Source organism: Chionomys nivalis, chromosome 11, assembly GCF_950005125.1.
Source record: "Chionomys nivalis chromosome 11, mChiNiv1.1, whole genome shotgun sequence".
Classification (NCBI taxonomy): Eukaryota; Metazoa; Chordata; class Mammalia; order Rodentia; family Cricetidae; genus Chionomys; species Chionomys nivalis.
The window spans coordinates 9983264-10007655 of NC_080096.1; the positions used below are offsets into that span (position 1 = coordinate 9983264).

At 43.9% G+C, this 24392-nt stretch overlaps 1 protein-coding gene across 3 annotated transcripts in view; it reads left to right on the forward strand.

The window, feature by feature from the left end:
- Positions 1-24392, forward strand: part of Kazn (kazrin, periplakin interacting protein) — a 911421-nt gene that overhangs the window by 211774 nt on the left and 675255 nt on the right. For all 3 annotated transcript variants that reach the window (XR_009057976.1, XM_057784037.1, XM_057784039.1), the window contains exon 2: positions 4183-4340. Coding sequence is in view for 2 of the 3 variants with exons in the window: in XM_057784037.1 (XP_057640020.1) it covers positions 4183-4340 (158 nt within the window). In the remaining variant the exon portion in view is untranslated. The remainder of the gene's footprint in view (positions 1-4182; positions 4341-24392) is intronic.

The window sequence follows — 24392 nt, forward strand, 5'->3', positions numbered from 1 at the left end:
CCTCATGCTGGGAGATCAAGACATAAACTCTCTGCTAATGCTCCAGCTCCATGCCTGCTGGGGCTGCTGTCATGCTTCCTGCCACGGTGGCCATGGAATCTAGCTTGTCTGGAACTGTGATTCCCAAATTAAATACTTTCTTTTATAAGTTGTCTTGGTCATGGTGCTTTGTCAAGGCAATAGAAAAGCAACCAAGACACATGGTGATAAACTAAGAAAGCAGGACCACTGTCCCCGTGGAATTGTTAGCTTCTGGTGAGTTTCACGAGGTATCACCGTTACAGTTTGCAGTACCTGTTGCTACATAACAAAGCACCCCAAAGTGAGCTATACTAATCAGTATGTAGCTGTCTCTCAGCTTTGTGAGCCATGGACTGGGATAGGAGATGGAGACGCAGCTCAGCTCTGCTCTCCAGGGACAGGGTTGTACTGGGGGTGACAAGGAAGAGGCAGGTAGATGAGACTTTACAGATGGAATACGCACGTGAATTCTTCATGATCATGATTCCTCTACCTTCTGCCATCAGAATGTTCTAGATGTTTGTTCCCTTTATTTGTTTTTCTTTATTTGTTTGAATGCGTGCCTCTGTGACTGTCTGTTACATGTGTATGCCTACTTACAGAGGCCAGAAGAGGGCATCAGATCCCCTGGAGCTGGCATTACAGACAGTTTTGAACAGTCAGATATGGATGCTAGAAGCTAAATTCAGATTCTTTGCAAAGTCAGCAAGTTCTTTTAACCACTGAGCTATTTCTGCAGTCCTGCCAGACAGTTTTCCACCTACCTATCTGGAACCTGGGATAAATGGATAGGTGGATAGGTGAATGGGTAGATGGGTAAATCAGTAGGTGGTGGTAGTATAGGTAGGTGGGTGGATGAATAGGTGGGCAGGTAGATAGGTAGATGGATGGGTGGGTGGATGGATGGATGGATGGATGGATAGATGGGTGGGTGGATGGATGGATGGATGGATGGATGGATGGATGGATGGATAGATAGAAGGATGTATGGATGGGTCGATGGATGGGTAGATGGGTAGATGGAAGGATGTACGGATGGGTCAATGGATGGGTAGATGGAAGGATGTGTGGGCGAGTGGATGGATTGGTAGATGGGTAGGTAGGTGGATGGATAGGTGGGTGGGTGGATGTGTAAGTGGATGGATAGGTGAGTAGGCTGATGGATGAATAAATGGATGGGTAGATGGGTAGGTAGATGAGTGGGATGAATGAATGGATAGATGGGTGGATGGACAGAAAGATTCAGTTGCCTGAACATCTCCCCATCTCTCCATGCAGTCTGTGCATGTGGGTTCCTTGAAGAAATACGGTCTCTGATTGCTCAATGTTATGTTAGTTCTTTGTTGCTTTGACACAATCCCTGACAAGAGAAACATGAGGTAGGAATGACTTCCTCTGTCTCACACGTATGAGTAGAATATATCACGGTGGGAAAGACACAGCAGCAAGGACACGAGATGGGTGGTCATGCTGCATCTGCAGTCAGGAGGCAGAGTTGGACACTGGTATACAACCTGTTTTTTTTTTTTTTCCTTTTTACATTATCTGGGACCCCAGTTCATGGAATGGTTCCACCCACATTCAGGTCCTCCCACCTCAATGAACCCAATCTAGAAACTCCCTCACAGACATGCCCAGGAGTCTCCTGGATGATTCTAGATCCCAGCACTTGACAATCAATATCAACAATGAAAAATATCTTACATGGCTCCTAGCTTCAAGCAGAGTGAACATGCCCAGGGACTCCAGACCTTTTATGAGCTGGACATAGGAATCATAGAGAGACTTCTGTCAATGGGGCCAGATAGGCTCACAGGGAGTGTGAGCCTCCACTTCTCAACAGAAGGAGCTGTAAATATACATATATGTATATATATTCATAAATATGTGTATGAACATATATATATATAAATATATACAATATACATATACTATGTATATAAAAATATAAAAGAGTATATATATAAAAGAACACATTTGCTTTAAAATTTTTAACTATATTTATTATATGTATGTGGGGTAGAGAGTTGCACATGTCAGCTGCATGCAAATAACAAGAGTTACTCAGTCTCCCTACCATTTCAAGGGCTATAGACCCCCACCTGTCTGTGCAACACTGCTGTGTAGAAAACCACCAGGCTCCCTAGCTGTTTACATGAGAGGGTGACCGGTGTCTCTCACTACCTTTGCTAGAAATACGGTCTCCCAAGCCCTGTTACTGTGTGTTGGAATTGGCAGATGATTTCCAGGATCCTGGAGGATTTCAGAATCGTAGTCATGTGGTAGCTTTACTGAGAATGCCCAGGGGTTGTTCTTTGTTGGCTTAATAAGTGCAGGTTTGCCTGAAAAACCTATAGACTATTCTATAAGAAAAGGGATTTGAATTTAAGGAAAGGTAAAGGAATTAGTTCAACAATGATTATTGAGCTCTGATATTCCAAGTGTTTGAGGCAGAGCAGAAAGCAGATTAAAAACTACCTCTGAGGGCTGGGAGGTGGTTTGGTGAATGTGTTTGCCAGGCAAGTATGAGGACCTGAATTCAGATCTCCTGCACCCACATAAAACCAGGCATGATAACACATGCTGGTCACTGTAGCACTGTGGAAGCAGATACAGGGGGACCCATGGGGCCAGTTGGTCTTGCTGCAATGAGCTCCACGTCCAGTGAGAGAGCCTGTCTCAAAAAGGAAAACATGGAGAAACTAAGGACAATATCTAAGATCAGCCTCTGGCCTACACAACCCACATTCTCTCCCATACACATACATGTATGCATGCACAGTTATGTACAGTCACACATGCCTAGACACACAGACATTCAAACACTCACACACACACATTTATATCCACACAACACAAGCTCATACCCATATTCACACACACACACATACGCACACACAGAGGCTCACACGCTCACACCCACCACTGCTGTTACTACGTGGATAGTAGAGAAAAAGACAGCCATAATAATGAATGAGTTAAGTCTTAAACTGTCAGCTGGTAAGTTGTGTGGGAATGACAGAGAAATTGTAGCCTTTCCAGCCTACTGGTGGCACTGATGGGAAAACATGACCACTGCCCCTTCACAAGTTTTAATGGCAAAGGCCATCTGCTTAGGGAGGAAATGGCCACCTACGTTATCATAAATGTAAATCGAGCATAGGGCCAGCTGCACCCTGGTACCCTTGTTGATCTCTGGCTTATGAATATTGACCAAAAAGTCACATCTATGGTACACAGCTAACTCTAACCTGTTATGCTTCTCTGGGACAATTGGGTGCTCCATGAAGTGAGTTCCACATCTGATTTTGCTAGCAAATGTGTCTTTAAAGACTCATAGAGTTTAGGATAAGTATTTAGATGGTGTTCATCAGACACAACCTAACTGTTAAACTTTTAAGAAACCCAGGTTCTTGGCACTCACCTGGTTGGTCCCCTGGGTGTAGACCCTTGCTTTCTCTTTGAAAATGATGGATCAGTTTCTCACTGGAAATTACCAGTGAGATGGCTCAGTCATGAAATTGTTTGCTTTGCAAATATGAGGACCTGGGTTTAACCCCCAGGGTCCATGTGTCTTAGACTCATTTCTATGGGTATAATGAAATACCTTGACCGAAAGTAACTTAAAGGATAACAGGGTTGAGTACAGATTGGAATTCCAGGCTACCATCCATCACTGTGGGGAAATCAAGGCAAGACCTTCACATAGCTAGTCACGCCACACCCACAGTCAAGAGCAGAGAGACATGACCACATGTATGCTCTCTTGCTTGCTTGTGCTCTTATTCAGCTCAGGACTTCCTGGCTAGGAAATGGCTTCACCCACAGGGAGATCGGTCATCTCACTTCAGTTAGCTTAAGACAATCGCTCATAGAGCCAAGGTCTCTGTGCAGACAATGCTCATAGTGCAGCCGGTCCCTCATTGAGACTCTCTTCCCAGGTGTCAGACTGACAAAGCTGACAATCACACCAAGTTAAATCTAGAACTATAGCTGGGTTTCATGGTGACCATTGTCATCCCAGCACTGGGTAGTTGGAAATACTCTCTGGGAAGTGTGTATGTGTGTGTGTGTGTGTGTGTGTGTGTGTGTGTGTCTGTGCTCACACACACACACAGAGTTAACTACCATTTTCCCATTTCCTTCTTTGTCTTTTCACAGCTGTGCAGTCACTGCACACCCTAAATGACCAGATTTCCCATTTTATTGTCACCAAGTCGAAGGCACTGGAGGAAGACGATGACCCTTTTCTACCCACCGAGAAAGAGACACTGAAGAACTCTATGATACTGATGAGACATCTCCTAATGGATGCCCAGGTACAAAGACCAGTGGTGGGTGGTCCAGGGTTGTCCAGGCTTTTGTCATTGTGACACGACTGTATCATCTAAAAAGTTCACACTCAAGAATTACACATTTAAGTTAATGAAAAAAAACAACGAAAATATCACAAGATTTCTCGTCATGTTTCATGCAAATTTAGGATTTAATGTTGGATCTCAGTCATTGGCCACAACTTGGGCATGCCTTTAATGGGTTTGGAATTGTCTTTGGGGTTTCTTTGAATGCTTTGTTTGGGGGATAAGTTAACCAAGAACGTCCAATTAGCAAACCAATCACCAGTCACTTTTGCCATAAACGACCATAAGAGGCGCTCTGATACAGTGTGGACTGAGCTTTTCATTAGGTTTTACTGTGTTCTTAAAGTCGGAGTAATGGAGCTTAAAGATAATGTATGTGTTGCCTTTGAGAATGGAGCACATCCCCCTCAGTCTTGGGAAAGAGAAAGAATGCATTTCCATACAAACTTGGCAGGCATCAAACCTGGCAAGGGTGTCAGCATGAAGCAAGACCTGATCCAAAACTGTATCTCTGAACAGCTGATAAATATTTAGGGGTGCTCGTTGAACCCCCTGGTAAATGAATCAGCATTTTGAAGACACTAGCAATGAATGTGCTGAAGGGGGATTTGCCCATTTCACACCATTGTTGAGCTGTTGTTTCTCAAGGTTTCTCCTCATATGCTGTTTTATTGAAATATTTAAAAGTAATCTTTCTTCTCCTTCTGTCTTTGTTAGTGGATCTCTCCAGATATGTTGATGGGCAAACACCAGGTGTTTTAAGAGCAGGGTGGCATTTTCTTTGGTGAGAGCAAACTGCTCTAGAATTTATTGTCATTTCTGTCTCTTGGGAATCTGGAAATGTTTTTAGGAAACTGTCTTTGGTTTGAAGGAATTTTTGTGCGATGTATCTTCAAAGCTTTTTTTTTTTTTTTCTGAAGCTTGCTTTCTGTTGAACAAGTGAGGTCAGCAGGGCTGTTCCCTGCCTTCTGCTCTGGGTGGGAGAGTTTTGAACCACCGTCTCTCCACTTTCGTTTCTGCCAGGGTGATGCTTTGTGTTTTATTGTCTATGATCAGTCTGGAAATCTCAATTTTGTCTCACTAAGACTGTAGTGGTGGGGCCTGTCTGCATTCCTCACCTGCCAGTATTTGAAGCTGCCCCGTGGGATCCCAGCCCCTCGTCAAGGTGCCCCAAATTATGCAAAGCCTTTCATTTAAATTCTTATTCTTCCAGCCCCTCTTTTTTAGTAAGCAGCCATTCAACCTCCTTTTCCTTCCCAAGCCTGTCTGGGGGAGAAAAGAAGGCTTCTAAAGCCACAACAGCCAATTTTAAGACTTGGAATAAAAGGGGGAAATTTAGAGCAACTTACTGAATAAAGCAAGCAAATTGCTCCTGAAAGCGCGGCTTTGCTCCATGCCTGGGCCCAATCCGATAGCTGACATCGCAGCCCAGGGAACTGTGTAAATGAATCCCCAAGGAGAGAGTGTATGTTCTCGTTTGCAAAATCCAGAGAATAAAAGCCTCTTCATTTCTTTTTCTCATCTGAATTTACTAATGCAGAGTGCTGAACTTTTAACACCCTTTCCCATCAGAGGGAAATCAGGCCCCATAGTTGAAGGCCATGGAGGAGTGAGTCCACAGCATAGTGGGGTAAGCAGAGTTCATAACAACGTAGGACATTTATTGTTATTATTTTCGTGTTTTGAGAAAGGCTCGCACTCGGTAGCCCAGACTGGCTCTGTACTCACAGCAGTCCTCCTAGGGTTTTAGGCATGCAGCACCACAGCTGGTGAATTCATTACCAGTCTTATTAAGAAATGGAAGAGAGGAGATTGTAGTGCTCCAGCACAAGGATGTGGTTAACAGCTTACATGGCTTAAGATTATTTCTCATCACTCTGATAACATTCTTATCTATCTATCTATGTGTCTGTCTATCCATTTGTCCGTCCGTCCATCCATCCATCCATCCATCCATCCATCCATCCATCCATCCATCCCTATCAGTTTGTCTGTCTGTCTGTCTATCTATCTATCTATCTATCTATCTATCTATCTATCTATCTATCTATCTATCTACCTATCTATCATCTCTATATTTCTTTATTTCTTTTATTTTTCCTTTCAGAGTTAAATAGAAAGTTCTCATTTCGACAAAGTAAAGTAGGGTTCCACAGCTCTTCCTCTCTAGCCCCACCGTCTACAATCAAGGTCGATTGGGTCCATGTCTGCAGGAAAACTGTCACAGGAAGTTGGTCGGGTATCATCATGCACTGTCTAGGGACACTCTTGCCTCAGGCCTCTTTCTATTCAGAAATAGCTAAAGCCTTGTCTTTTAGATTTATAAAGGACAAACGAAATGTGTTGTGTTTAGTTGCAGGATATCAGCCTTGTAGCTCTTCTTCCAACCAAACTCACTAACTTTCTGAAAGTTTTGCTGAAATGGGGTAACATCAAGACCTCCCAGCCCCTTGGGTTGCACAGAGTCTCAGGTGGTCCTCTTTCAACTTAATGTCACTGATTTTATATGATGCTGAGGAAATGACATTTTGTGGATAACTGGGGTAATAGGTGGCTTTATCTTTCTTTTAAGATTTATTTTATTTGTAGTTATGTGTATGTGTGTCTGTATGTGGGTATATGCACATAAGTACACCACCTTCAAAAGCCATAAGGGGGCATCAGATCCTCTGGAACTGGAGGTACAAGCTGTTGTGCATCTCATGACATAGATTTTGGGAATTGAATTTGAATCCTCTGCCAGAGCAGCAAATATTCTTAAGTACTGAGCATCTCTCCAGCTCCAAACTGTAGATTTGACTTTTGTAGTAGACATCCAAAAGTACATTCTTTTTTAGTAAGAATCTTTATCAAACACCCCATAATTTGTGAAATTCAGTTATTTTCCATCAATTTTTGAACATTGCTTTGTATCTGTCTCCCAAAGACAGATGGATATACTTATTTATTATTCTAGACTCAATAGTGGAGTATCAATAGAATGTTAATGTAGCCTGCACATGCAGCCTTCCTTTGGTTCTGCATTTGAGATATCCATGGATCAGTCTATATGTTTATATTTTGTGGGTCAAAAGCGGAGAATGAACTACATGCCATGACTTGGTGAGCTTCCTAAGTGTCTTAGTTCAGTACGCACCGGGCTCTTAACAGTATTCGATTATGATGAGATTCTCTGACATCAACCATACATTGAATGAAGCTGGGAAAAAGAAAGAGAAGCCTTGCAGAGAACCCAGAGGCTGCTCAGAGAGTGTGTGCTTACAAGGCATAATGGATTCAAGTCACATCTGTCTTGGAGGCAATAAATCCTGCTTAGGAGAATGTCAAAGGCAAACGCACTGCTGTGCTCTGAAATCCCACCTCTGAGGATTATAAAGCAGTATGCATGGAGAAGACACATCCCCCCGTGTAAAGGGAGTACCAGTGATGATTGGCAGACCTGACAGCCTTCTCCAGAGAATGCAGCATGTCTTGGGAATAAAGGGATATGGGCAGGATATCCCAAGAGGCCCATGGCGATGCAGTCATTCCATAACCGTTTCTTTGCATGGTGGTGGTGGTGGGTCTCTGAAAGAACCAAAGAATGTAAGAGCTTCTATTTGCATTGCCTTGCATCTTCAGACTGCAGGCCCCCCAGTTCAATGAGGTACCCTATTCACGTGGCATTTGAAACCTAATCTAGTGGTTTTTATTCCTGAGAGCTTCCTCTAAACCCAAAATGCCAACCCAGTCTCGTAAGTGATTAGATTCATAACAGCAAAAAAGGCAATTCTTTCTGGGAGAGATTAATTCTTTTCCTCGCACTGTGGAGCTCTGCATGCTAAGAGGGGTCGATGACAGCAAATTAAATTTCCCAACAGCAACTCTGCCCCTCTCCCACCAAAGACTTTGGGTCATTTGGTTGTTAAAGGAGAAGCCGTGCTTGGGGGAAGAGGAGGATGGCCAAGTTCAAAGTCAGATGTTACTGTTAGAGCCTGAGTTCCATAGACTGATACATTTGTGTGCACATGGAAGTGTCCTTCTGCTGGTCAGGGAGAGAGATCAGCTCAGGGAAGTTCCATTGCCCAAACAGATGATCTCTCTTCTTAAAACCTGGGGAGCCCCTTTTAAGAGAGGATGCACCGTGGGACTATCCCTTCCTATAAGTCTCTGTCTGGGAACAAAGCAAGTAAACCTTTTAAAATAAAAGCAAGCCACCTGCCTGGTACCTGCAGGCAAGTCCATGCTTGAGTTATGTTAGTGACTCTTCTGTTACTGTATTAAAAAGAAAACAACAACAACAAAAACAAAATACAAACAAAGCCCTGGAGAAAGCAACCTACGGGAGGAAGAGTTTATCCTGGCTCGGTGCCGGAATGCTACTGTAGTCCATCACGGTGGGAATGGCACGGCAGCAGGGACACAAGGTCAGCCAGTCACACTGCAGCTATAGTACAGAGGCAGAGTGACAACAGGGAGCCAGGGTCAGGCTTTAAAACCCGCAAGGCTTCCTCCAGTGAGGCTCCACCTCCGCAAGGTTCCACAACCATCCCAAAGGGCACCATCAGCTGGGGACCAAGTATTCAAACACTTGAACCCATGGCGGCGATGGTGGAGGTGGGGGCCACTTCACTTCAAACCACAGTGAAAGTCAAATACCTGGTGTGAAAACAGTAGAATTGTTTATCCTTTGGGTGGCCTTTCCCCTGTTTTTTATTCTTTCCCTCTTTCTTCTGCCTTTTCCCTCCAGCCTTGTCCTTCTCCTTTGCTCCTCTCTTCTCATCTGTCTTCCTTTCTGCTATCTCTGCTGAAGCATGCGTTCCAACGCCTTGTTTGTGCTTTTCCAGGCAGTTAGGGCACAGCAGGAGGAGGTGGGGTGATGAGCAGAATGCAAGCCTGGTGGACAGCGGGAAGCAGTTTGGGGACCCTTCCAGGTCCTGGGTGGAATATAGTTTGGGTTGCGATGTTTTTTTTTTTCTTCCCTTCTTTTGAGAGAAGCCTTTAGCAAATTCCATTGGAGGGCTAGACCCTCCGCTTGGCTTCTGGCAGACTCGGGCTAAGTTAACAAGAATAGATCGGCTAATGGAGAAGAACTGCCTGAAGGCCAGCCTCAGTTGGAGAAGGGTGGATTTGGACCAGAGTCCCCAACAGCTCCTGCCAGTGGACAGGGAGGTCAGCCTAACAGCTGCCACCCTCCTGCAGTGAGGAGACACTGGAAGGCAGGCAAGCCATGCATGTCACCGAGGCAACCTTCAATTTGACTCCTGTTTCTAACACTTTTTCATGCCTGCAGGTGCTATTTTATGTTGATGCTACAGTTAGAGAATTTCATAGTTATTACTAACGCTTTTATCTGGGGCTGATAAAATTGTTTCGGTCAATTTTAAGAGGCAAGACAGTCCTAAAGTTAAACTCTATATTCTTAGACCTCAATGGGGTTTATGGCTCCAAGAATACAATCTTCTGAACTCCCCAAGAAGGATATAAAAAAATACCCCAATATCTTAGGCTCTTCAAGATATCTATTGTTATGTTAGCCAATAACGACTTCCAAGATTATGCCAAGATAATGCCCCGATCCAGCATTTGCACTTTCAGAGGCATCTCACCTTGTGAAGGCTACACAGTGTTAGCATCTACAGAGTCCACATTTGGGAGCTCTGCAGCAGCCACAAAAACATTGCCAAGATGTTTCAAGTATGCTTATGATTTTGTATTGGATTGCACTGATACCTGTCTTTAGGTCCCATGCGATCTGGGGCATGGGTTGAACATGTCCACATGAATGATCTCAATTAAAAGGAGAGGAAAATAAGTTTGCCTGCCACAGGCCAGAGAACTTCTGCTGTCTTTTGAGGTTTTCCTGACTGGTGGTTGCTGGGGATTGTGATGGTCTGCTGTGGGATAATCCTTCTATATGCTGTGAATATGTGTTGCTGTCATTGGTTGATAAACAAAGCTGTTTTGGGTTGTGGCAAAGCAGAATAAAGCCAGGCAGGAAAACAAAATGAAAACACAGGGTTAAAGAAGGGCGCAGTAAGAGAGAGAGAGAGAGAGAGAGAGAGAGAGAGAGAGAGAGAGAGAGAAAGAGAGAGAGAGAGAGACAGCTAGTCACCCAAGAAGCAAGATGCCAGCAGACCGGTAAAGCCACAGCCACGTAGCAACACATAGATGAATAGAAATGGGTTAATCTAAATGTAAGAGCTAGCTAGTAATAAGCCTGAACTATAGACCAAACATTCTGTCATTAATATTAAGCCTCTGAGTCATTATTTGGAAATGGCTGTGGGGTGGGGTGGGACAGAGAAACCTCCACTTACAATGGTCAGCTTTAATTGCAAGCTATGTACAACTTAGAACCTGGGAGAGTGTGTCTCAGGGAGAGATTGCCTATAGTTGGTTGACCAGTAGGCTCACCTGCAGGGAATTGTTTGAATAAAGTTAATTGATATGAGAAGTTATATTACTATTATATAATATAAACATATATATTATATAGAGAAGTTATGTATATATATGTACATATATATATTATGTACAAGTTAATTGATATGTGAAGACCCGGTCCCCAGAGGGCAGTACAATTTTCTTGGCCTGGGTGTACTGAATTGTATGTCAGTGGAGAATTCAGGGCTGGAGAGATGGCTGAGTGGTTCAGAGCAGGTACTGCTCTTGGAGAGAACCTGAGTCTGGTTCCCAGCACCTGCATCTAGCGGCTTACAACCACCTATTACTCTGGTTCTTGGTGATCTGATACCCTTTTCTGACTTCCATACACAGAAAATTCATGTAGCAAACATTCACACAGTCCTACAAACATCAAATATAATACACATAAATAAAACAATAAATAGCTTTTAAAAGAGTAGTGGAATTGAGCTGAGCAGAAGCAAGCAGAGGAGCGTGTGTGCATCTATTTCTCTCTGCTCTTGACAATTGATGTGATGTGACTAGCTGCTTTAAATTCCTCCTGCCATGACTTCACTGCCAGCATAGACTATAACCTGGGACTGTGAGCTAAAGTAAATCCTACCAATGCCACCCACCCCTGCCTCTGCCCCTTTCAGGGAATTTTATCAGAGCAACAGAAGTAAGAGAGGAGTTATGGTGTTTTTGCCATTTTAAGTGTGTGTGTGTGTGTGTGTGTGTGTGAGAGAGAGAGAGAGAGAGAGAGAGAGAGAGAGAGAGAGAGGAGAGAGAGAGAGAGAGAGAGAGAGAGAGAGAGAGAGAGAGAGAGAGAGAGAAAGAGAGGCAGGCCAGAATAGAGCATAGGATCTCTTGGAGTTGGAGTTATGGTGATCGGGAGCTGCTGGGATGGATTCTGGGAACCGAAGTCCAGTCCTCTGGAAGAGCAATAACGGTCCCACTATTGGCCTCTTAAGGGAAGAGTCCAAGGGTGTTTCTAGACTCACCACAGTGCACAGAACAGCTCCGCCCAGGAAATAGCCTCTTACTCATAGATGCCCGTAGTGTCAAGGTTGGAAAGCCCTGCTTTAGATCCAAAGTTCACATTTTAATTGTTCATGGGAATCTTCCAGTTGCAAGATCCCTTTTTCTGAAGCCCCCTATTGACCATAAATAACTTTTTTTTGTTTGTTTTTGTTTTTGTTTTTCGAGACAGGGTTTCTCTGTGGCTTTGGAGCCTGTCCTGGAACTAGCTCTTGTAGACCAGGCTGGTCTCGAACTCACAGAGATCCGCCTGCCTCTGCCTCCCGAGTGCTGGGATTAAAGGCGTGCGCCACCACCGCCCGGCCATAAATAACTTCTTTATTAACCAATGGTATTCATAGCATACAGAGGGGAATCTCACAGCATGTATATTTATGCTTTTGTGTGCATTTTTGTGTATATGTGTGTTGTGTGTGTTTGTGCATGTGCGTCTTTGTAAATTTGTTGATGAAAAATTTTAATGCTTACAGATACATGTTTGTGTGTGTTTGCAAGTACTTATGAATGTATGTTTGAACTTATGTATGTGTTTGTAGGTTTATATGTGCATCTGTATATGTTTGTGCTTATGTATATATTTGTGGGTTTATATATGTATCTGTACATATTTGTGTTTGGGAAATTGTTTGTGTATGCTTGTGTTTATGTGCTTGTGTTTATGAGAGAAAGAGAACTCTCCCCATGCTTTCTTGCATGTATTTGTGTTTTAATTTGTCTCTTTAATATTACCCCATGAGATAACTGAAAATAGAACCCCAGAGATGGTACAAAAGATAGCCATAAATTACTTATTCTAGGAATTAGCTTTTAATTTAAAGACTATAAAACTTACAACTGGCCTCTCAGGAACAGACGATCCTTTGTCCACGGGTATCCACAGGGGAAGCAGGCAAGGATGCAGCAGGCAAGGATGCAGTTCCTGTTACATGCATGGACAAGTGGACATGTGGAAGGAGGCTGGGGAAACTTGTCTGCACTTGGAGGCGGTTGGCTCAGACATGCCGGGCAAAATCTGGCCAGCAGGCAGCTCTCCATTATGCACCTGTGTTAGGAACTTTATGGTTCCACACTGGGCAAGGCATTGTTTCCTTGGCATCATGCACTCTGGAAATGTGAATTAATGGTAGCAATAATGAGATGTAATTAGAGAGGTGATTTCATTGCCAGTACTTTTTTTCATCACAATAGAATTCAGTATTAGGCTTTTTAAAAGTACCAGTTATTCAGTATTAATTTTATGTGTGGCTCCTGTCTGTTGGTCAGAAAATGGAGAGTTGAGTATTTGTCATATAGTTATACCCTAAAGTAATTTACTCTTATAATAGTTTTTTTTTTAAATTATTGCATGTGTACATATTGTGGAAGTCAGAGGACAGCTTGAGGGTGTCGGTTTTCTCTTCCACTTGAGGGACCTGGGTTCAAGCTCAGGTCATCAGGCTTGGCAGCAAGTGACTTTACCCAGTGAGTCATCTTACTGGCTCTAGAATGTTAATTGTTTTTAATTTTTAGTTTTATGTGATTGAATATTTTGCTTTTGTGTATGTCTGTGCACAATATGGATGCTTGGTGCCTGTGGATGCCAGAGGAAGGTGCTGGACCCCCTGAATCTGGAGTTACAGATGATTACGAGCTACCATGTGGGTCTTCTACAAGAGCAACAAGTCTTAACAGCTGAGCCATCTCTCCAGCCCCTAGAGTAGCAATTAAACATGTTTTTGAGATACATTTATTTTTATTTTATGTGTCTAGGTATTTTGCCTGTGTGTATGTCTATGTATCATGTACAAATAGTTCCTTCAGAGGTCAAAAGAGTCCATCAGACCCCCTAGAACTGAAGTTACAGATGGTTATGAGCTGCCATGTAGGTGCTGGGAATTGAACCCAGGTCTTTGAGACATAGTGAAGCCAGCCTGCTACTCACTCCCCTGTCTCTGGGAACACTTAGAGGCAGTTTTAAAATATGGTTGTAATGTGGCTACTCCAAGCATTCACTTCTCTAGTACTGGAAACAAAGTTGCTAACTGTGTCCTCTGAAATCCAAGGTATTTTAAAATGGATGATCTCTTAGAATTTAAATTTCTTTTGAGAATTATTTCATTCCCACCCTTCCCCCCCTTCCTCTCTAATTCCTCCTGTGTTTCCCCAGGTCCCTCTCAAAGTCATGACCTTTTCTTCAATTATTATTGTTTTACACACACACACACACACACACACACACACACACACACACACACTCCACTGAATCCTAGGTGTATGTATTTAGGACTGATCACTTGGCACTGGATAAGCTACCAAGGGGTTCATTCCTAGGGAAGACGGATTCTCCCTTTCAGTACCTGTTCATTGCCTCTAACTCTCCATGTAAGAGCGAGGCCTTGCGAGATTCCACTCATTCATGCTGTCATGCCATCTGGTAGTGTCATTGTCCAGGTCTTGTTTAGGCAACAATAGTGTTAGGATTTTATGGATACAGCTTCTTTTTCATATACAGAAGATGCTATCATATCACAGCATCTGTCCCCTGGGCCCTACAGTCTTTCTACCCTCTTTCCTGCAATGTCTGTTTTCATCCCATTAGCCAAAGTGAGTCACACCAGCAAACCCAGAGCAGTAGGAACAGACACCACTGAAGGAGGTGGATACAGGGACATGAATGACTGACCCACTATATAACCAAAGAAAGTCTTCAAATGACTGTTGTGGTTTAGGTGTGGCTTCTTGCCCAAGGTTCATGTATGGCAGTGGTTCTCAACATTCCTAATGCTGTGACATTTTAATACAGTTCCTCAGGCTGTGGTGACCCCCAACCATAAAATTACTTCATTGCTGCTCCTTAGCTGTAATTTTGCTGTTATGAATAGTGATGCAAATATCTGATACACAGGATATTTGATATGTGACCCCCAAAGGGGTCACGATCCACAGTCTGAGAACCACTAATGTGTGGAGAGGTCACATTGTGGTGTATAATGTTGAGGTGGAAACTTTAGAGCTGGGGCCAGGCGGGAAGTCACTGAAGCTTCTGTCTTCAGATGGGATTGTTTGTCCTTCCTAGAGGAAGGCGTGTGGAGGCCCAAAAATGTGAGCCTATTTCCATGTTAACCAAAGGTCAGTGAGTTGGAACTTGCCTTTAGTTCCTTCAAGGTCATTGTGTTTCTACCTCAAACAAAGGGCCCACCTAGATATAGATCAGAGAGTTCTGCGCTCTCACGGTTTTTGTCAACAGGTGTGGCTCAGGAATACAGAAGCAGATTGTTCCTACCTCAAATAAGAGTCTAAGGATCCAACTAAGTTCCAGTTTCCTTTATGGAGATAACTTGGGATTCCACCCAGGGAGTGGTTTGCCTACAGAATGTTGTGGTCTAGCGTGTAAGCATGACTTGTTTTGTTCTAGCAACAGAATGTTTAACTATGAATGTTTAACTCACAACTTTCAATTGGTGTGTTTATATTTCCCCAACAAATGGCAGCCCAATGTGGTGCGGTCAGCTGACAAAGGCGTTATAAAGGAGCCCCACCCCCTGCTCCCCAGTCCCTCTGGCTTATTGCCTCACCCTGTTGCTCCTTCTTTTTCCATGTGGCCCTTTTATTCTACAAAATCCTGAACTCTTTATATGCCATTCAGCTCCAAATATTTTGTTATCGCCACAGAAAACAGACCAATACAGACATTCTTGGATACTTTTGATCTGTGGGAAATGGGGATTCAAAACAGTAACCAACAAGCTTCTCATATGTTGACATTCCCTTCATGAAGGTCTGCTGGAGTTGGTTTAGTTAGAGGTGGTACGGTGTGTTCCTTTGTCCCATAACAATGCCCAGAGGACCGAACGCGTTTCAACAGCTGGAGGATGTATTTCAAGAGGACTCTATGTTAAGATCAGAAAGATCAGTGTCCAACAAATGTGAGAAGCATGGACTCATGATAAATCTGGAAGTCTGAGGAGCCATTAAAAGACTGTTAATCCCTCTGGCAGGGAGAGCCAGGTGCATGACTAATTTGTTTGACAAATACTTCCTGAGAATCTATCAATTACTGAAAGCCACAGTGGTAAACATTCCAGAGCGATCCAAAAAAATGAATGTAGTTGAGGATCGTTGAGTGCTCCCTTTGCTGAGTTTCTTCACCTCCATCCTCTTGTTTAACACATGGAGGAAGCACATGATAGCCTCCCTATTTTATGGACGAGGAAACTGAGGCCCAGAGGAAATTCCTGTGATTACGTATCTAGCCATCAGCTATGCCAGTTCAGTTGCAAAAGTAGTTGTGGGTTTTTGTTTTGTGGGTTTTTTTTTAGAATTTCCATGGGAGGTGACTGAAGCCCTTTGCAGTCAGTGCAATGTGTTTCCCCCTTTTGGAACTTTAAGCTGGCCACTCAATGTTAGATACAAAGCAGACATCAAAATGCCTTGTGTGCTTAAACAAGAACTTTCATGCTTTATTAAAAGAGGTTTTGATAGTTCACAGGAAGTCTTACAAACTGGACTGGAGACACAAGGGCAAGAATAATGATACCTGGAAACATCATTGAGATAGACACTAGAGTTCCCTCCAGAGCGTCTCTGTAGAACCAAGGAAGCTAAAAGAGCCAATATCTTCTCTCACACTGGTGGCTAATTGGGCAACAGCACCTCATTTTGTGTTTCTGAACCTTGGGGACCTTAGTCTCAAGGGAATTTGGGAAATGTAGTTTTCAGCTTTCCTTTCCTTGCCTTTTATTTTTTATAGTTCTGAGAGGTGGGTCACAGAAGGTGAAATAAGAGGCTGAAATGACTTGGTGGGTAAGAGTACTATGGAAGCTTTAGGTCCTCAGTGGGAATACCCAGAATCCCCATGCAGAAAGCCAGGTAACCTCAGCACTGTAGGATGCAGAGACAGGAGGATTACTGGGGTTTGCCCGCTGGTAGCCTCTCTCCAAGTTCAGTGAGAGAAACTGTCTAAAGGGAATAAGGTGGAAAGTGGTAAACACCCATGACCTCCGCTGACCCAAGGATGTGCATAGAGGGCATGCATCTGCATACGCACATGTGCATACCCCATACACCCCATATACATATACCACAAATATCCCCACAGGAAAAATACAAAAATAAATCAATTTTAAAGGAAGAAATATGGAGATGGGGTTATGTATGTATAGAGGAAAAGACATTGTGGGAAACTGTCAGCACAAGACAGGGGCTCAAAAGGTTGCAGCTATAAGCCAAGGAATGCATGGGGCTGCAGCATCTCAGAGAGAGGCCAGAAATACATTCTCATTTGAGGACTTCACAGGGTTCCCCTGCTGTCACCAAAGTGCCACAGAATGAGTCATTTAATATAAAGGCAACAATTTAGAGTCTCGCCTTCTGTGGCACTTTGGCGTGGTGGCCACAAACCCAACAGGACAAGCATGTATGAATGTTTATCGCCTGTGTGCAGTACCCATGGGGGCCAGGAGAGGGTGTCAGATTCCCTAGTGCTGGAATTTACAGGCAAGGTGCTGTGGTTGGGAACCAAACCCAGGCTCTATACAAGAACTGCAAGCTCTCTTAACCGCAAAGCCACCTCTCCAGTCCTTTGCTGTTGTTTACAAGGCTGAAGCCACCATCCTCGTGCGGCAGGAAGTCATCACCTGCTTTGGGTTTTCTTTTCATTCATCACTGCCTCCATTGTCATCCTTCTAGCTCAGAAGCAGAGGGAAGCAAGGCTTTTCTTGTCTGGGAAGGATTCCAGATGCATCTCATTAAGATGGAGAAGCACTTGACATTTCAGATCATCATGTGGGCTTCTTAATCAGTTTCAGCTGAACTTGGGTACTCCAGCGGGCCCGTGGGGCAAGCAAGCAAGCAAAGATGGAGCAAAGCTTGCTAGTAGATGTTGCCCTTGGACGGAGTCGCTCTGCTACCCCAGGAGGACGCGTGGAGTCTCTCCCAGAATCCAACCTTTGGCTCAGAGTGACAAATCTTCTAACCATCTCTTACCAATGTCATCTTTTGCCTTTGGAGCAATTATGGAGTGTGTCCCATTCTCAGACTGACACCCACTTCTATGTAGCCTGCTTCAGTCTGATTGGCCCAGGGTCCTCAGTGCACCGAATTCACTGTTGGCCTTTGTAGTGTTCTGAGTCCCTGGGTCCATGCCCATCCCCCAATCAGTGTTGGGAAGGCTATCCACAAACTGCCATATTTGAATTTTAAAAGGGGCCGTGCAACTTTTTTCCTGAGGGCCCTGCCTCCTCAGGCTGAGGGACTGTCTCTAGTTCTGCAGAACAACAACAAAAAAGAGTAAGCAGTGGAAAAGAGAAACTGGAAGGACCGAGGAGAGCAGTGTGCCTCGGTTGAAGCAGCCTGGGAGAACTGCACAGGAGTGACGGGTGTTTACCCGAAAAACGGGTCTGTCCATCCCGCACTAGTGATGTCTGTCCAGGATGGAGGCTTGGGGTTCATTGTTGAGTCGTTGCTTGCTTAGCCTGCCACAGGGCAGCTTTGATCATTCCAGCCCAGCCCCTCTCCCGATTTTGTTGGAATACTTAATTTGGATCATTATTCCAAGGAGGCCATGCTAAGCTCTTGGCTCAGGCGGCTTCAGTTAACCAATAGAATCAGACTTCCAGGGAAGGTTCAGTAAATTCTCACAGGAAAAGTTATGGGGTCTGGAGAGCCTGCGTGGTTAAAAATGCTGGTTGCTCTTGGAGAGAACCTGAGTTTGGTTCCCAGCACACACATCTGATGTCTCGCAACTGCCTGTAACTCTAGCTCCATGGGATATAACCTCCTCTTCTGACCTCTGGAGATACCTACATGTATATGTGCATATATACACAGAGACACACATACACCCTAATAAAAAATAATACATTTCAACAAAAAATTTATCTAGAAAAAAAACTCCTATTTTTGTGGGTTTTTAGACAGCTCTTATTTTGTAGGTGCATTCTAACTTGATTTAAAAAAAAATCACTTCAGTGTGTTTCTCACACATGGACAAGGCTGTTCCGTATTTGTGGGTATTGGCAGGTTTCCTCTTCCTGACATAAATGATTGGTTCTAGTCACTGTCAGCTGCCCTTTCAGACTTTTCTCTCTGATCTTCTTGGGACCTCCAACCCTTCAATGTCCTCCTATGTGGTTGGCAGCTCCTCAGATGAAGAAAGTCCAGGGAGCGGAAGGTGAAGAGGCGGTGGGCTGGGTTGGACTAGACGGCATCACCTAAACCATAGCAGTATGTGTCAGAAGTTGCAGTTCCTCAAATGATTCCCAAGAAAAACATCATCAGGCATCTGAGAACCACTAACAAATTGAGACAGAAATGATAGAATTACAGGCTCAATGAGCTGAAGAAAACTTATATCCAAGAAGATAGCTAATAGAAAATGTACAACAGGATTTTAAATAAGTGTAATTAATATCTCCAGAGAGATGAGCAAATAACACCCAGGAGATCAAGAGAATGGTCATTTGCTTATCTATTCATTAGCTCCAGCATCATGTTCCGAGTTTCTAAGTGCTAGGAATAAAGACCGGATGGGAAAGAAAACATAACCAATGACACAGTAAGTTTGTAATACATGAGGTCATGCACTGTGGGGAGAAATAAGGCAGAATGAGAGGTTTAAGAGATGCAGGAATTGGGATGAGTGTGTCCCACCCCACAGAACACCCAAAAGGGCATCATGGAAACAAAGGAGTAGATAAGTCATGGGGAGAACAATAGAAAGAAAGTTCTAGGCAAGGGGACAGCAGGTGCCAGAGCCCTGAGTCACGAGGTGTCTTACTGCTCTCTTGCTGTGAAGAGACACCATGACCAAGGAAACTTATAGAAGAAAGCCTTTAATTGGGGGTTTGCTCACAGTTTCAGAGGACTAGTCCATGATAATCATGGTGGGAAGCACGGTAGAATGTAGGTAGGCATGGGGCTGGAGAAGTAGTTGAGGACTTTACATCCTGATCTACAGGCAGGGAGAGAGAGAGAAAGAGAGAGAGAGAGAGAGAGAGAGAGAGAGAGAGAGAGAGAGAGAGAGAGATTGGGCTCACCAAGGCCTTTTGAAACCTTAAAGTCCACCCCCATTGATACACTTCCTCCATACCTCCTAATCCTTGCTAAACAGTTCCACCAACTAGAGCCTCCTAATCCTTGCTAAACAGTTCCACCAACTAGAGACTCAGCATTCAAACATATGATCCTTTGGCAACCATTCTCATTCAAACCACCACAGGAAGAAAGGTTAAGTTTCAAGTATCAGTGAGGAGACACTGAGCTTGGAGTGGATAATCAAGGAAATCAGTCTTAGAGACCACAAAAGGAGAATGAAGATGGGACAGATCATTGAAGGCTTTGAGGGAAGGCTCTAATTTTCCTGGGAGCTAAAGGGGAATCCCAGGAAAGATTTTATGTGAAGAAATTATGTAAATGATTAAACATTCTTCAAGGAAGATTTTGGACTGCTATGGAGTCAATTGTCCAAGGTACAGAGCAAAAAGGAAATGAGTGAGGTGGTCCAGATGAGAAGTTATTAGGCTCCATTACTCTTGAAGGTGTTGAGAAACAGACACCTTCTGGGGATCTTTCTAGAAGCTACCAACAAAGGGTAATAAAATACTGAATTAAAAAAAATGGGAGAAAGAAGTCAAGGAACAGCCAAAGAGCTTATCCTTGAGGAGGTGAAATAGTAGGAAAGGATGTGGTTCTCAAGCTGTGGGTCACATCTCTCTTGGGGTCAAATGACCCTTCACAGGCTAAGACCATCAGAAAACACAGATGTTTACATTGTAATTCATAACAGAAAGAAAATTACAGCTATAAAGTAGCAACAAAAACAACTTTGTTGTTGCGGGTCACCACATCATGAGAAACTATATTATAGGGTTGTAGTACTAGGAAGGTTGAGAACCATTGGTGTAGAGGGAGCTGAGGTATAGCAGGAAGTTTCTGTCCTGCCCAGTTCCCCAGTCATTGAGACCCAAAGAAACACACAGAGGCTTATAACAATTATAAACGGTTTGGCCTATTAGCTCAGACTTATTATTAACTAGCTCTTACAACTTAAATTAACCCATAATTCTTGTGCCTGTGTTAGCCATGGCTTGGTACCTTTTATCGGTTAGAGGCATTCTCATCTTGCTTCCTCTGTCTGACTGGTGACTAACTCTACCTTTCCTTTTCCCAGAATGCTATTAATCTGGTTGCTCTGCTTATACTTCCTGCCTGGCTACTGACCAATCAGCATTTTATTAAACGAATATGAGTGACAAATCTTTACAGTGTACAAGAGCATTTCCCACAGCAGTGAGGAGGTGTGAGCGTTTTGAGGATTGGATTCCTAGCCAGGGTCTGGGAGGTGTTCACCATGCCTTGCAGGAGATGACCAAGCAGGCATGGACAGTGGGAGCCTGGGGCTCAGAACAAGAATTGGTCCTTAGTGCACAGTTGTGTGGCGTTTCCTAGAAGCGTGTTCAATGGAGGAGAGAAGAAACCCCAAAATGAGTCCCAGTGCACTTTCAGAAGGTGGGGTGAGGGATACCAGCAGAAAGAGCAGGAACTGGAATCTACAAACATTTCCAACATCACTAATATTGTGCAATTCTCCCTCCAGGCCCTGATCTCAGTGATCACAGTCCCACCCATAGGAAAGGGCAATTGGAGGGAGGGGTAGAGAGAACAGTAAGGGCAGGGATGAGTAGGTAGGAAATGCTGGCCCTTGGACCCAAAAGTTCTTGAGTTCAGTTCTGGACCCACATCTACCAGCTGTGTGATGGTACCCAGATAGTTTGATATCTCTGAACATTCAGCTCTTCCCTGTGAAATGATTACTGAAGTTGCTATACAGATGGACCCTCGGGAGATGAAGGATTGCCTGGCATATTGCAGGACTCGGTAAGTGGTCTCACCAATAGCAGTCACCTGACTAACACTGAAAGGGTGTCATAGGAGTATGCAACTTGATTTGTGTGTGTGTGTGTCTGTGTGTGTGTGTGAGTGTGTGTGTGTGAGAGTGTCTGTGTGTGTGTGTGTGTAGAACCACTGGACCTGCCCCCTGACCAGAAGCCTGTTGTCATGAGCTAACCCTGCAAGAGAGTAGCTGATGGAGCTAAAAACGTGGTCTTTAGTGGATGTGATCTTTATTGTAATCTATCTTACTGGTTAACAGAAAGGGAATTCTCTCCTTTGTGTGTGTGTGTGTGTGTGTGTGTGTGTGTGTGCGCGCGCATAGGCATGGAAGCTATTGGACATCCCCAAGTGTTTTACACCTCTTAATTTTTGAGACAAATGTCTCCCTGGTCTGGAACTTACTAATTAGTCTAGGCTGGCTGGCCAGCAAGTCCCAAAGATCTGCTTCTCTCTCTTCCCCAGCACCGGGATTGTGTGTGCACCACCTTGCCCAGGTTTCTGCCTACTGTTCTAGGGATGGGCCTCAGGTTCTCATTTCGTATAGTCCACTTTATGGACTATGCTATTTACAGTTGCTTTGGAATATGATTTGAAAACTCATCTACTGTTCATCATAATGAAAAATTGAACAACAAATGAAAACCCAATACTATGTGATTGGATAAATGAAGACCAGCCCGTCTCTAGAGTGAAATACTCTAGGGCCATTAAACACAATTATGTACAGCTACATTTATTGACATGGGAACATGGCTGTGTTAAGATGGTGAGAACAGGGCCTGGAAGACAGCCCCCAGAAATAGTAACAGAAATGGCCTCTCAGTGGTTACCTCATAGACTTTTATATTCTTTTTAGATTTTGTCAAGTCACATAGCAAGCCTGAACTCTTTTTCATAACTGTTAGCCCCAAGAGTGGCTCGAGAGAGGTGGTTTATCTGATGGGCAAGAAGAATATAGGACAGAGCTCTTGAACTTTACACAGTCCCTCACCTGAAACTTGTCATGATCACGTAATGAGGAAAATCAGCATCGTAAAAGGAAACTGCTTTATTAAACTCGGTATTTTGCATGTGTTGGTTTGTGAGAAAAGAATGTTTCATTAGCTCAAATACAAGATAACTAGCAGGTGGCCTGCAAGAACATATTTTAAGGTGACGGGGGCTATTTCTCTAAAACAAAACAACTACTTTTAAAAAGTCAGATTTAGATCCCGTGAGATGGCTCAGTAGGCAAAGGTGTTTGCTGCTAAGACTGATGCCCGAGCTCAAGTCTCAGGACCCACATAGTGGAAGGAGAGAACTGACGCCAGCGAGTTGTCCTCTGACAGCCATATGCACACTGTGCATGCAACTCACACTGCAGACGTACTAAATAATAGAGTGGATAAAAGTAAAAATGAATTCTATATTGTGCACAAGGAATGGTCGTCTTGGGTGATTGCAGTGCAGGGGATTGAGTTTGTATATAGTAGGCAGGCCGTAAATAGCTCCTCGGAAGGAATTAGCAATATCAGAGATGAATGAGGTAGGGATCTCAGGCCAGATCCACATCTCTAGATTTAAAGAACGAATAATGGAACAAGAGTCCCTGAGCCTTTAGGAAAGATGGCCTTCGACAGCCCCCAAACATTGTCCCATAATCCAATAACCCCAGCTCGGATTCGCTATAAGGCAGAGTAATTTTGAAAGCCAGAATGCCAGCTCAGTAGTCATGCAGCTCAAAGGGGGATGGATTCCCCATTACGATGACATGGTGAGGAAAGCAAAGAAGCTTTCAGTCCAATCAATTTATTTTAGTATCCCAAATGTTCTCAGCAACAGGAGCAAATGTGATCACAGCTGCCATTGCGGCCAGCCTCCTGTCACGGGGAGAAATGGATAGGCTTTCCTCACCCACCACCCTGTGCTGCCTCCAAGAAGAGGATCAATCCATCTTCTCTAGTGAGGGGATAGAGCCACATTTGGGCTGCAAATTCAGCTTGTAATGGAAACCCATCAAAAGAAGCCCTGCTCATTGCTCCTTCTGCCTGCGGCCTTGGAAACCAGGGATGGCTGGAAGAGCGAGGAACTGTTGAAATAAGAGCAGCGGGGCTGCGTCCCCGGCACCCGGGCGCCTGCATGGCTTTACCTGAAATAATTACATGGAAACTGTATTCTTTTAAACACTGCTTGGCCCATTAGTTTTAACCTCTTATTGGCTAGCTCTTACATATTGATCTAACCCATTTTTGATATTTTGTGTAGTCCCACGAGGTGGCTTACCAGGAAAGATCTTAACCTGCGTCTGTCTGGAGTGGGAGAATCATGGCGACTCCCTGACTCGGCTTCTTTCTCCCAGCATTCTGTTTTGTCTACTCCACCTACTTAATTTTTTGTCCTATTAAAGGGCTAAGGCAGTTTCTTTATTTAACCAATAAAATTAACTCTTCCATCAAGGAACCAGTGACTGGTGTGCAGCAAACCAGAGGGAAACGCTGCCTGAATCCGAAAGAAGGTCTTACATCTCTCCCTCCGGAAACCACTTCTTCACGTATCCGTGGTCCTTATGAACAAGTGGTGCACAGGTGATGAACACATGGAGGACGGGGCACACTTTGTAAAGCCATCGCCATAGAGAGATCAAGAGATGCTGGTGTGGTTAGCTTAGCTGGCCTTTCACTCGCAGGAGAGCAGTCTGATCATGTGACTCTTGAGGCAATAATGTCATTAAAA